Source organism: Colossoma macropomum, unplaced genomic scaffold (genome assembly GCF_904425465.1).
Source record: "Colossoma macropomum unplaced genomic scaffold, Colossoma_macropomum, whole genome shotgun sequence".
In the NCBI taxonomy this organism is placed as follows: domain Eukaryota; kingdom Metazoa; phylum Chordata; class Actinopteri; order Characiformes; family Serrasalmidae; genus Colossoma; species Colossoma macropomum.
In genome coordinates, this window is record NW_023494797.1 from 1,595,378 (window position 1) to 1,610,497 (window position 15,120).

The following is a 15,120-nucleotide window of genomic DNA, read 5'->3' on the forward strand; positions in this document are numbered from 1 at the left end:
GATCTCGCGTTCGCTATCACGTACCAAGATGGCGGCGTCCATGGCGCTGAACTTGGACAATTTGCCTTCGGATCCTTTGCTGCTTATCTTATCGTTTCTGGACTTCAGAGATCTGGTCAGGTGTGTGTTTCTCGCCGACAGCAGTGCTGTCCATTTGATGCCGAAGAGATGCATTTGAAGCTTGTTTGTCTTCTCAGAAATGTCTGTGAAAGTGCGCTACTCTAGTGCCGCTGCGTTAGCTGCCTATGCTAGTTGAAGAAGTAGCAAGCTTGTTATGCTACTTAATACCTTACTAGCTAGCGAGCTATGTCAGTCAACCTCGGTATAATATGTAGTTAGTGTTTTTTATATATGTTAAGTAGTAAAATCTCGTTTAATAAATAGAGGAAAAAGTAATGTAGCTACCGCGCTAACTGTAGTTCTGTACTCTAGACAGATGTAAACAAGTTTCGCTGTAGTTGCTGCAGCCGATAAACCACTGTATAACAAATTCAGAACTGAAAGTTCCTGAAGCTGGATTATGGCACTGATATGATTTTGCATTAGGGGGTAAAATCTTTACTTATTTCGCAATTTAAGCGTAAAGAAACAAGCGTTTTCTGAGAATCAGCTCTTGTTGATATATGCGCTAAAACACAGGGGCATCGTCATCATTCTGAGTTTCTAGTTTAAGCCAATTTGATTCGTTTTATTGTATAATTTGATAGTGTACTTTACTAGCTTATTAGTGTACTTCACTTGTTTATGTTTTTTCTTTATAACATAGGGCTAAAACAGGGATATTTGACACTACTTGTTTTTCTCTCAGTTGCAGTCTTGTAAGTCGGCGCTTGAATGAGCTGACTGGTCATAATCCTTTATGGAAGGGGCTTTGCCAGAAGCACTGGCTTCTCACCGAGTAAGTCCACCAAGCAGTTTAGCAATCCACTTCAGTCTACAGCATGAGCTAAGCCGTTCTCCCTTTTTGTTCCTCGCATAAAGCGATTTATTTACACCGATCAGGCATAACATTATGACCACCTCCTTCTTTCTGTGCTCATTGTCCATTTTATCAGCTCCACTTACTATATAGGTGCACTTTGTAGTTCTGCAATTACAGACTGTAGTGCATCTGTTTCTCTGCATACTTTGTTAGCCCCCTTTTACCCTGTTCTTCAGTGGTCAGGACACCCATGAACCCTCACGGAGCAGGTGCTATTGGGTGGTGGATCATTCTCAGCACTGCAGTAACACTGACGTGGTAGTGGTGTATTAGTGTGTGTTGTGCTAGTTTGAGTGGTCAGACACAGCAGTGCTGCTGGAATTTTTAAACACTGTGTCCACTCACTGTCCACTCTATTAGTCACTCCTACCTTGTCAGTCCACCTTGTAGATGCAAAGTCAGAGACGATAGCTCACCTGCTGCTGCACAGTTTGTGTTGGTCATCCTCTAGTCCTTCATCAGTGGTCACAGGACGCTGCCCACAGGACGCTGTTGGCTGGATATTTTTGGTTGGTGGGCTATTCTCAGTCCAGCATTGACAATGAGGTGTTTAAAAACTCCAGCAGCACTGCTGTGTCTGATCCACTCAGACCAGCACAACACACACTAACACACCACCAGCACATCAGTGTTACTGCAGTGCTGAGAATGATCCACCACCCAAATAGCACCTGCTCTGTGAGGGTCCACGGGGGTCCTGACCACTGAAGAACACGGTAAAAGGGGGCTAACAAAGTATGCAGAGAAACAGATGGACTACAGTCTGTAATTGTAGAACTACAAAGTGCACCTATATAGTAAGTGGAGCTGATAAAATGGACAATGAGCATAGAAACAAGGAGGTGGTCAAAATGTTATGCCTGATGGGTGTATTTTTTATTTGTTTACAATGTATATATCACAGAAGGCTGCAATGTGAAAATGAGCTGTCTAGGAAATCACATAAGTTTTATGGCCAGTGGCCTTCCTGGCCAGTGACATACCTTCTAGATGAGTTTAGTGATGAAGACATTCACATAATACAACTGTATCACATAACACCATTAATCATGTTACATCAAAGGTTTCTGTTTGTTTTTTTTAATGTACCACAAAAATGTTTTAATGGGAACAGGTTATTTTATGCTTATTGTGCAACTCTGATGTGATTGTCACGATGCCTGTTTCCTCCGCAGAGCGGATAAGGCTCAGAGAGGGCAGAGCTGGAAGGAGCTGTTCCGGGAGTTTTATGCCGATTTAGGTCGCTACATTAATCACTACACCACACTGAAGAAAGCCTGGGATGACCTGAAGAGCTATCTAGGGCAGAAATGCCCCCGAATGATAGCCTCTCTCAAAGGTATGTCCAGGCATTCCCTTACGGAAGTGACTTATATAATAAGTATGGCTAGTATGGGTGTGAATTTTTAAAGAAGTGAGGCTCCGACAGTTATGGGGCATTACGGGGGTTGTTATTCCTTTATGATAGTGAGAACTAAAACATTGATATTGACATACGTTCCTTTTTTCTGTCAATAGAGGGCGCAAAGGAGGAGGAACTGGACGCAATTGAGGCTCAAATTGGCTGCAAGCTCCCTAATGATTACCGCTGCTCCTATAGGATACACAATGGACAGAAATTGGTGGTTCCTGGGTGAGAATCTACAATATGCATCATCAAAGCATCATGTACATAGCAAACTTAAAATGTTGTGGAACATGTCCATTATTGTTAAAGCTTTTACCCCACTTCCACCCAACCGTCATCAAAAATGGATAGTGTGGTTATTTATTTTGGACACTTTTCATTTTGAAGAATTAAATGTGAGTCTGTGTTTCTCAATTGTGTAAGTTTAGTTATGGCTGTGTTTTTGCCCTGCCCCCAGGTTGATGGGCAGTATGGCCTTGTCCAATCACTATCGCTCAGAGGACCTGTTGGACATCGAGACAGCAGCAGGGGGGTTCCAGCAGAGGAAGGGCATGCGACAGTGTCTCCCTCTCACTTTCTGCTTCCACACAGGGCTGAGCCAGTACATGGCCTTGGAGAGCACAGAGGGCCGCGTACGCAGTGAAATTTTTTACCACTGCCCGGTTAGAACACTCACTCCCTCTTACGCACCCTGACACTCTTTGTTAGTCTATCTTGCTCTGTCTCTTTCTTTCTCTGTCTCTCTTTCTCACTAGCCAGGTTTCCATTCATGTATTTGTATGCATATTTTGACATATTAATAAAAAAAAAACAAAAATATTATAAAAACATCAAAGATCAACTAAAAGTGAAGTGGACACAATTTTTGCCAATACCAAAGAAATATGATAGAGAGCCATGCAAACACATTAAATATGAAGCTACGAAACAGGACAGAAGTTGGAGGGTAACAGTGTACTGATGAAAAAATTAAAACATACCTTTATCTTATCAAAGACAAAACATAACCATGATATTAGATGGTAAACAGACATAAGGCTTCTGACTCTAACAGATATTTCCTGTGCCATTATTGTGCGTTCAGTTACTGTGCTCTTATGATATAAAATACAGCCATATAATGAACTGAACTGCAATGAGAAGCTGATTAACATTACATGACGTAGAGAGTTCTGTTTTATTCTCCGAGATTCTTAAGTAAACTTGGCACAAGTTGTGTAATTTTCTTCCACATTTTAGTTGTTTGCTGGAATATAACTTGACATTTAAACTGTGTACAAATCTGGGTAGTCATACACATGCTCACGCAGTGGAGGCTCAGTTGAACTGTTAACACAATGATTATGCATTTTTGTAATTTTTTGTGCTATACTAATATTCTACTGCTAATAATATATACTACGACTAATAGGGGTGCAACGATTATTCGACTTAGTCGACTAAAATCGACGACCAAATTAGTTGGCAACTAATTTAGTAGTCGAGGAGTTGGTGACGTCATTACGCGTCTTTCTCACGCTCACTAGAAACGTTTGGACATTACTGCTCATTGGAGACTTAACAACAGCGTGATGGCAGCCTCGAGAGCAAAATCCTCAAAAGTGTGGAAGTAAACTAAACTTAGAAAAAAAGGGTGTCAGTTGTGTTATTTGTAAATGCTATTTGGCATGGGAGCACATCCTCCATGTCGGAGCCTCTCAAGAGGAAACTTGTCGGCTCACTGGATGAAGAAGGTTCATCTTGGTAAGATACGCCCCGTCCCAAATCGCACACTAGCACACTAAATAGTGTGTAAAAATTGCGCATATACCATTAGAGGTGCACTCATTAGTGTAGTGTGTGAAGTACAGAAGTGTGTGGTTTGGGACGCGCCGATAGTTGTGCTAGCGAGCTAGTTAGTTAACCTTATGTTAACGCTAAAAGCCATCCGACTTCATGTTATGAACCGAGCTGTAACATTTTCATTTTCGAAATGCATGTTCTCTGGAATCGTTAATAGAGTTGGAACAGAGAACCAAGTAACTGTTATTATTATTTACAGTTATTTACCCTGTTCACTTTGCAGATAACGTTTACACTTTGAAACACTGCATCGTCGTCTTAACGCCGAGGTCACCGGTGCGTTCAGATTCGGCGAACATAGGAGAGCGTTTGCAAACAGTTTTCCGCGAACGCTTGGCACCACTCGCTAACAGTTGAGGTAGCTGGAAATGTTTTCACAAAATCGTTAAATTTAACTGTTCATAGAGAGGGTTGCCACAAACATTCGCAATTTTCCCATCCGCTCTATCAGAGCGCGTCTTCTCTCAGGGGAGAGACTCTCACAAGAGCACGGAGAGATGCTGACTTTCCTCCATTTCAGTAAAGACCTGTGACTATAGAATTTAGCTGCAGCAAAGTGTAGGCAGACAGCAGAGTGCACAGACTGCGCTGTATAAATTTAACATTGAAATTTAGGTTGATTTTTTTTTAGTTTTGTTATTTAATTGCTGCTACTTACTTTTACTTACATTTGAAATACCTTGGAGTTTTATTTTTTATCTTTTGTATTAGCAAAAAGTTCATTAAAACAGTGATTTCTTAAATGCTATTCATCTATACCATCTTTGTTGTTAGTTAGTAAATGCATAAAACAACCTCAAACTAAATTTAAAACCTAATAGCTAGTGATTCATAATCCGATTTAATCAATTATTTGTTTCAGTAATCGATAGATTATTCGACTATCAAATTAGTCGTTTGTTGCACCCCTAATTACTAATAGTGTTGTTTAGCTAATAATAAAGTTTTACATGATTCCTAAAGACTTTTACACACAGGTTTTCTGTGAGTTCATCATGGCCTGAATTATTCTTGGAAGATCTAGATAACGATATAAGATTGTTGAGAGCAACTAGGATAAAAAAAAAATGTATATTTAAATAGACTGATATTTTTCTTTAGCTACCAAGAAGTGTCTTAGTCACTTTCCCTTCCACTGTGGTGGAATCAGAGGATGTGTGTGCACGCTTAGAAGAGAGCATTGTTTTGACTCATTTCGTTGATGGTACTGCAATGCAGTTGTGCACAAACACACCAGCAGGAGGCACTCTCATCTCATGCACCTTGCAAACTAAATGTGTTTGTTTTATCTTTTTTTCTCACAGGATCAACTGGCACAAGATCCATCTGCTATTGATATGTTCATAACAGGTAGGACTTTGTCAAACGGCAAATCATGTGCACAGTTTAGTGTTTTGATTGATTAAATTTTTTTTTCCTTTGACACTGGAAACAAACAACAGAAGGTTTTAGAACAAGAGTTTAAAACAAAGAAAAGATATTACAAAATGAAGAAGAAACATTTAGATTAGATTCTGCACTGTTCATATTTCACTATTCAAACTGAAACAATTTGTTCAATTGACCCTGCATTTGTACAAAAAATCAGATTTTTTTTTTTTTTACTTATTTCTTCCTTTCAAACAGGTGGATTTGATTTACTGATCAGAGGCTTTTTCGCAAACTCATAGAGTTCATGCCAACTTGGGTGCACGTAGTCAATAAAGCCATACCAAATACTAATAAACTCTGCAATTGTTTCTTTTTAAAGATTTTATTTTTATTAGGCTTGTAGTGTAACTTATAATGAAAAAATTGTGTTAAATTAGAAAAGAATGCAAAACGTAATGCTGTTGTTGAAAGAAAAACTTGTCTCCGTTTTTGTTGTTTTTCATTTTTTGACATAATTTGAAAATGTCTGTTGCCCTTTACATTTGTGTGTAAATTTCATGATGAAGGGACCAAAAGAAACATCCCAAAACCTGAAAAAAGTCTGGTTCCATTGACTTACATTAAAAGTAATGTAGGTTTTTTCGCTTCTCCTGTAAAGTCAACCTTGTCTCCAAATAATTTCTTCCAACAACAGCAATAAGCATTTTCAGTAGAGGTCTCAGAGTTTTGAACCCCACTATAGTTACCAGATTATGTTAACTAACTAACTAACTATAGCTTAATTAATTACTTTAAAAAAAAGTCTCCCTCTCCCACTGTGACAGGGTCCAGCTTTACGGAATGGTTTACCTCATACGTCCAGAATGTAGTCACAGGAGAGTATCCCATCATTCGGGACCAGATCTTCAGGTACCTGTTTGTGTGTGTGCGTTGGTATCTATGCTTTTGTTCATATCTGTGATGGACACAAAATGAACACATGGCACATGGACTGTTTATGGACCTTTGTGAAAAATATGAATAAAGATGAAGTAATTATTTCAACATATTGGATCATACAGTGGATGTTCTTATATTGCTTTAATTGGATGTTGAAGGAAAAACACTGTTCAGAAGCAGGGACCAGCAACAAATTGGCCACTGAATGACAAATGGAAGAAATATAAAATCTAGAATAACACTCATCATCACTTACTTTGTTATAGGTACGTCCACGATAAGAAGTGTGTGGCCACTACTGGTGACATCACCGTGTCAGTCTCCACCTCATTTCTGCCCGAACTCAGCTCTGTCCATCCACCGCATTTCTTCTTCACCTACAGAATCAGGTAGGACACAGACATGCCCACTGCCCAGAACACTGCCCAACTGAGAGAGAAATCTGTCCAAAATTGTTTGCGTCATTCTAATCATCTGAATTCAATAGAGACTTGAGGCATCTGGTTCACATAGTAAACATACCATTAACGGTTGCCATGGGGAGGTAAATTTTTGGCCGTAATATTTTAACTTTATTTAAAATTTCTAAATTTATTTAAAAATATTTATGGTAGCTGTACCATGAGCCACAATACAGTGAGACTACGATATATGCTCCTGTTAAAGCCATAAGAGAGTCTGATTTCAACTTCATTTCAAAGGATCACAATCACCGAATCATCAGTCAAATTAAGGCTTGTGGTGAGTTTTGTGGTGAGTCAGTAATTAGGACGCTACCAGCTAATGTGAACCACACACAGATCATGTCACCATGCCATGCTGTACGATATAAAACCTTATAGATGAAGACAATTGCCTAAATATACAGTACTGGGCGAAACTGCACTGTTCAAGAACTGGCAGAGCACCAAAAATGTCACCATTAGATGAACAGTATTTAAGCTTTCATCTTTCAGAGACAGAATATCAAGCTCCACTCTTGCTTCAGATTTGAAAAAAAAGCAGGTATTTCTGTTCATCCTTTCTCTGTGAAAAGACAACTCAATGCTATGGGTCTGGAAGGATGTGTAACTATCTAGAAGCTAATACTGATAAAGGAAATTGATTAAAAAAAAAAAAGAAGAAGAAAATTTGCAAAACAAACAACTGTTCTGAGGAGAATGGACTGACCATCCATAAGCCCAGACCTCAAGATCATTGAATGTGTTTGGGATTATTTGAATCAGAGGAAGCAGAAAATGCCACCATCCTCCAAGACTTTGAAAGATTTCTTTGAAAAACTGAAAGCAGTTCTCCTGAAAAGAATGGAAGCTGTAATAAAGGCAAAAGATTGACACACCAAATACTGAATTTTGTAATTTGTAAATTTTTCATGTTAAATATGTTTTCTGCCTTTTCCAGATGCTGAAAAATGAATAACTTAATGGCCGTTTTGACTGAAAATTAAATAAATTAAGTAGTCTCTGTCTTCAGCACAGTACTGTATGGGTATATAATATGACAAATTAAAAGCTAGGGTAAAAGTATAACTTTTGTCTCTCAAACAGGAACATATTTAGTTGTAGCAGTGGCATCTAGAATAGTGACATTACAGTAGAAAAACTCAAAGAAAATACAAAAGAAAACTGATTTTGCCTCTCATTCTCTCACTTTGTGGGATATGAAATTCATTCCATTTTTAAAAGCATGAACACAGTCTTGTACCTTTGCCTTTTTGTCCATTTTTCCAAAACATAATAAATTAATGCAATTAAGGCTCTCTCATGTATGTACTGATGATTCCATGACACACAGATGGCTAAGAAACATTTTCTAATTATATTTGGTGCTCTGCAGTTATTTATAAAAATAATACGTTATCTGTGGTTCCCACAGTATAGATATAAATCTTCTGAATTAAAGTTGTTTCTGTACCCTTTAACCTCATCCTGACCTTCCTGACCTTCATAAAAAGTTTCTTTTCACTTCACTGGAGTCAGCATAACCAAAAATTGCATTGCCTTCGAATGACTTACAAATTAATCAAAAGAAGAAATAAATTAGGTAAACAAGATAAAAAAATAAACAAGAAAGAATACAAACTCTCCTAATTATGCGATTTTGAACTCAAAATACTTTTACAGAATTCTCTGACATTTTTGGCTTGTTTGTCAGGATTGAGATGGCACGGTCAGCACTGCCTGAGAGTGCATGCCAGCTGGACAGCCGTTACTGGAAAATCACCAATGCCAACGGAAACGTGGAGGAGGTTCGAGGGCCTGGCGTTGTAGGTAAGATATCCAGGATAGGTCACACACATCTTAGTTATACAGATCAGCACTATTTTTTTGGTGACTGATTGGTCTACGGTAGGGTTGTCATTTAAATTAAACTTGATTACCCTATTAAAAAATTTGTAAAAATTACCTTCTTGATGGATGAGTAGTAATTAGTTGGTAATTGCATAATTGGTTTCTAAGAAACCAAGCCTGTTAGACAAACTGATAGACCTTGAATGTAGGCCACACAGTGATTTTAAGTCTTATTATTTAAAAGTTTATGTATTTTATTTAAGTCTTTTTATTTATATATTTATATCCTAATTAATTTTTCTCTAATAGTGTTTTAAAAATCTTTGAAAGGGTGTATGTGGTTTGTTCTTGTTCAGCTGAAGTCAGTTTCACAGAGACAGCCCTAATCTATGTGCGAAACAAAGCAGGTTATCTAAAATACTATATGCATTTTAACTTTGTATGGATGCATACGTATAGGGGAATTTCCAGTGATGACCCCTGGTAAAGTGCACGAGTATGCCAGCTGCACCACATTCTCCACCACCTCAGAGTACATGGAGGGCCATTACACCTTCCACAGGCTTAAAAATAAAGAGGAAGTCTTTGATGTCTCTATCCCACGATTCCACATGGTGTGCCCACCCTTCCGCGAATCCATAGTTCGCTCGGTATGTAAGCACTTCTTGTACTGCACTGTGTTTGCAGATTTTTTTTAGTTGTTGCATAGTTAAATAGATAGAGAAAATGTATTTATGCACTTAAAGGTAAGCATACAATCCTTTTTTTTTTGTTTCAAAGAGATCATAATTTTTTACTTCTAAAGAAACTATAGGCAAAACAGATGAAATTCACCTCTCATCTCACACAAACAGATATATTAACTATTCGGAAGAGAATTCCACACATTTTTCAGAATTTCTACCTGCAGTTGTTGAGAAAGGAGTAATTCAAAGGGATTTTATGTGAAATGGTGGATTTACTGCAATTAGTACCGACAAGAGCCGTGATTTTAATCCAGTACAAATCTGCAATGTCTTTAGTGTTTACAAGTCTGCTAAGTAATAACTCCAGAGCAAATTATCTTCTATAATTCGTCAAACTCAGCGCTCCTTCAGACATAGTAGTAATAGTAGTTCTGTTTGAATCAAACTCTCTAATATAGTAACTCATTAGTAAGACACATTGGCACTGTTTTCTGGTGACCGAGAGGTGAGGCTAACCACTAAAATGGAACTTTTGGCACAGTTCCTTTATCCACAAATTCAAAACTTCTGTAATCTAAAATTCATACTTCTGTAATCTAAAACATTTAGTGGGTGGTGGGCTAATCAGAAGGAGAAAAATTGAATTTAATTTCTGACATTAACTGGAAATTTGTTCTTGTCGTTTGTTTGGATCCACTTAATTCTAATATTAGCGCTGATGGGGAAAATCCAGGCTTTGACGTTTTGATCTGGGCTGTGGGAAAATTATACAGATACTTTTTTCCATAAAAATCGGCCAGTCAAATCCCTTACTAATTTCGTTACCGGACCTCCTCTGGTAAATCTAATCAAGTATTATAAATATGTTACCATTTAATTATGCTGTAATAAGTTAAAAAAAAAAATTGCGGAAATGCCCTTTAAGTGCCCCCCCTCCAAAAAATCAATCAGTAATAAAAAGAAGAGGTATTGGGAGTGTTTTTGTTTTATTTTGTTTTATTTTTAAATACAAATTTGCGACTGTTTTAAATATATCAGATTTGCACCATTAAGACACTGAAAATAAAATGTCAAAAGCACTGTGCTTTTCCATATTTTTTTGACCAATATAGACAGAAAAGCAAATGCAATTACGTTTTGTATTTGAAATTGTATTATGTCATAAATAATGCACACTCCCATGCATTTGTAAATACACAATTTATTTAGCATTTTCAAATTTGCTTTTGAAATTGACAAAAGTCCTGAATATACTGCCATATTGGTTGGCTTCTGTAGACAAATGTTTGCAGACTTTGTTACAGCTCTGGTCTGTTACTTTGTTACAGATCTGTTATGGCTTTTGTATGTTGCTCATCTCTCTATTACTTTCTTTCTTTCTTTCTTACTCCTTTTTGTCTTTCTTTCCTCAGAGCTCAGTTAGTGAGGTGTCTGTTGCTCCTTTCCATGATGACAACTCCTCAGATACAGATGACTACGAGGAGGGAGAGCTGCGGGGTATGAACATGGCCGACCCCGGGGGCCGCTGTCCTCGTCACATCTGATGCACTTGTTACTTTCCCTCTCTCTCGCACATACATCTTCGCACATACATCTTCACACATACATTCACACATACACAAACAGCAGTGCAACGGGGAGCAGTGTTTTTTAGAATTCCATTGTTTATTATACAGAGGCTTTGTGTCTGTCCTCTCGTGAACCTTCAAACCCATGTGTGCGTGTATATGTGAATAACGTTCTGAGAGAGAATGAGTGACAATGCGACACTATAGTCGCAGTGTTCACTCTCAAAAAAGCTTACGAGAAAAGACTTGCAAACACGCACACACACAGCACTCAGTAAGCTTTTGTTTTGTACACACTGCCTGCACTGTTGTCAGCTCTGAACTTTATGCTCAACCAAAAACAAAGAGACTGACACTAGCTCTAGTAGCTAATGGCAAATACTCAGACCAGCGCCGCTCCCGAAATATAGTATTCTTCAAAGGGCCCATCATGGAGTAATGATATTTTCCTCACTTCTATGAATAAGAATACATTGGTGAATGTCAGAATCTTTGTAAAAACTGTGTGTGGGGTTTTAGACGAAATTTCTTCTAAAGAATGGCTGGTGAATGAGGCCCGTTGTTTCAAAACATATCATTCCCGTCTATATTTGGAAGCAGCAAAAACAGCCTATTTTTAAATTGCTGTTTTTGATGTTTTTTTGATGTCATACATAACATTTACATATATCCACCTGTTCAGCATACAGCAGTTACTAATAGTGTTACAACCTGGGATTCTTTGTGAATGAGGCGCAATACAGGGCAGCCAATCATACCAGAGCTCATTTACATATTCATTTACATGTCATCAGTTTTAAGACACAGTAACAAAAACAACTTGTTTAATGCTAAATGCTAAAATAGGTTGGAAAATTATTAGTTAAAATGAATTATGGCTGCGTATGGTATATAAAACCCTAAACGGACATTTTGGGGGTGGGGGGTATACAAGAATGATATAGGATATGGGCCCTTTTAAGAAAAAAGAACTATTAACTATTATTGGGCTGTACAAATTACAATGAAATTAGTGTTTTTGTTTTCCCTTTCCTTTGTGGCTTAATTTAGCACACCTGTCGAAATTGAAAGTTGATTGCAGATTAACAGCTCTCAGCAGCCTTAACCAGCACAAAACATTGTTTTTCGTTTTATTTCTTTCATTCTGTCAATCAGCTGGATATATGACTGAGCAAAAACATGGCTTTCCTCGAAATCTACAGTGATAGAGGTTTAGTAGTGAAATGACAGTAGCAGAACTCTCCAACTGAAGTAGCTCTCACCATTACCCAATTGCAGGGCTGCTCAGTCCTGGTTCTGGAGATCTACCACCCTGGAGAGGTTACATCCCACACACTCTTGCTCTAATAGTCAGATTGAAGGCCTTTATTACCTGGATCAGGTGTGATAGATTGGAGTTGAAGCAGTTTATCAGCCACTCTCTACCCCATCCATCAGTGAAAAGGGGCCCTCAAAAGAACCTTCACTGAATAGATGTGATTTGGGTAGTCAACCATTCTCAGCATAGCAGTGACACTGACATGGAAATGCGCTGCTGTTTGGACACTAGCTCATCTTTTCTGCACTCAATTAGTGTTTGTCATCCTCTCGCCCTTCATCATGGATCACTTTCTGATCATCACATGGTTGCTAGATGTTTTGTGGATGAAGTTAAAAACTTCAGCGACTCTGCTGTGCCTTGAATCAACACAACACAACGTACCATGTCATTGTTACTGTTGCGAATGGTTTACCTCTCAAATAATCTGGTCGGTGTTTTTTTTCTGTGGTGATGGATAGTGTGGAGGTAGATGGGCTTCAGTTAGTAATTATAAACCGTCAAAGTGCTCGTAGTTGGTAGGTGTGCCTCATAAATAAGCCAGTGAATGTAAGCACAAGGCACCAGTCAACTCAGTGTATATGCAGCCTATTTGGGAAATAGTGACTTGAGGCACACTGAATCTGCAGGCCTGTAAGTGAAGTATGTATTTCTCCAATGTGTCAACATGATTTGGCCTATTATAAGAATAATTTTTTCTGTGTTCCCTTTGGTATATACAAGAATTTTTTTTCACATTGTTTAAGATCCCTGGCAACACTCTGACCATTGCAAAAAACACAGTAACTACATGAGATTTAGCAAAACAGGTTTCTGTTTTTTTCCCTTAAAATGTATTCCAAGTGACATGGCAGCCAAGTAATGTTTCTAAGTAACCTCAAATAGTCAGAGCTCAGTTTACGTTACGTTATCCACCATGCCCTGAATGAGAGTGAGTTTGGCCCTGTTTTACTTAAGTAGCCCTCATCATACAGACATACATAAACACAGACAATATTAAACTGGATTCAAGCATTGTTTTACACTTCATGCACATTGAACTTTTCTTTTTGCATTAAGGCAAGTGGTGGAAAAAGTGAAGGCACCACTCTCTCTCTTTTTCTCTTTTTCCCACATACGCACACAGTTGTACAGGCTCTCTTGTTTCTGTAATCAACCATGAGCCATCTCTAAAGGAAGGCAATGTGAGTTAAATAGATAGCCTAAAGGCATATAAGATTTTTGATCTTTGTTAGTAATTGATAGTTTGCTCTTCTTTTTGTTGTAAAATAATGCAGTGCAATAGGGTTTTCAAGCTATCTGCTATTCTATTCTGTCAAAGTTCTGATTGTGTTGTAAATGTGTGTTTTTTATGTTTGAGTAAATAAACAGGAAATTATGTATACTTGTGTGCAGAGGATCTTTACTCTTTTGTGGAATACATTAGTCTCAAAAGATTATTGTTCTCGAAACACAGAATGTGTAGCATTCAGACCCCACCCATCATGCCCCTGCCTGCCTTTCTTTTCTTTCTATTGGTGCCAGTTTGGATGCTGTAATCGTAGTGAGATGAAGAGTGCTTTGTTAGTTGTCTGATGTGGCTTTGTGTTGCCGCTTGTTTTGGGCCACAGCTCATCCTGTTGAGCCCATGCCCTTACTTTTCATACAAAGAGTAGCAGCCAATTAGTCCTCTGGCTGCAATCACATGGGTCAAAAACCTGCATGGGTCTTACAGGTAATGGTCATCAAGGTCTGTTTAAAGATCCTCCCAGCCCAATGTCATATTGATCATGGGCCAGGCTGTTTTGATGCTGGATCCATTTGAATAGGGAGTTTTCTGGATTACATTTGTGTTTAATTTATTGAAAACTGCACAGTGCAGTGAAGTAAGGATTCTAAATTGCAGGGACACTTCAAAACTAAGTCTGGAATTCACTGATTAAATATGAAATGGCTTTTAGACTTGCTTGAATCACAGTGACTTGAGACTATGGCATCACGGATTTGCTCTGCATGCCTGGGTTCATTTAGTTCAGAAAAAAACAATGTGTAGTGTTTTATGGAATGTTATTTTAATGTTAGTTTTAGGTTATGATTTATATTTGCATTTTAGGACTTCTATTGTAAAGGCTGGGGCTAAGACCTGCCAAGGCTGTGTGGTGCAGCTAGAGTAATGAGAGGCAATACCACATTTCCCTCTTGTAAACCCTCAAACTCTGAATTCTAGATGATACATGAGTTTATGAGATGTGACATAAAAAACTGATCTTTAACCCTTTACAGATCTTTATGCTTTTTAACCCAACAAAGAAAAAGCAGGATATGTTTTCTCCGGACCTAAATGTTTTCCTTTCTCATTTGGTAGGCATATCTATGAACAAGCATACAAACAGAGTTTAGTCTTACTTGCTAACCATCTGGTATCTACAACCTTCTGATGAGAACCTGAATGCAGCATTTGCTAAAAGCAAGAGCCGTGAGCTAAAAGTTAGAGAGCATGTTGTTTGCTAGTATCATTTTTCATTTGTGTAAAGTGATAAAGTTTACGTTATCTTGTGTATCATCTAGAATTCCAAGGGGTGAGTTCAATCTATTGATATGGCCTTCTCAGTTGTCATAATTGCAACGCTTGCGTAACACAACACAGTGTTCAATGCACTACAGTTTTGGATTAAATAAACCTTTTCCTACTTTTTTGGGGCTGCATGCAGACCAGTTTTAAATACAACTTTGTCC

General features: G+C 38.1%; 1 protein-coding gene across 1 annotated transcript; it reads left to right on the plus strand.

The window, feature by feature from the left end:
• Positions 1–12,136, plus strand: fbxo3 (F-box protein 3). Its single transcript, XM_036584041.1, has 11 exons — positions 1–120; positions 809–898; positions 2,158–2,321; positions 2,501–2,615; positions 2,848–3,052; positions 5,537–5,582; positions 6,428–6,512; positions 6,809–6,931; positions 8,697–8,812; positions 9,293–9,483; positions 10,932–12,136. Exons 1-11 carry the CDS (start codon positions 29–31, stop codon positions 11,061–11,063), a joined length of 1,359 nt encoding a protein of 452 aa, XP_036439934.1. The 5' UTR covers positions 1–28; the 3' UTR covers positions 11,064–12,136.
• The last annotated feature ends 2,984 nt before the right edge of the window (positions 12,137–15,120 follow it).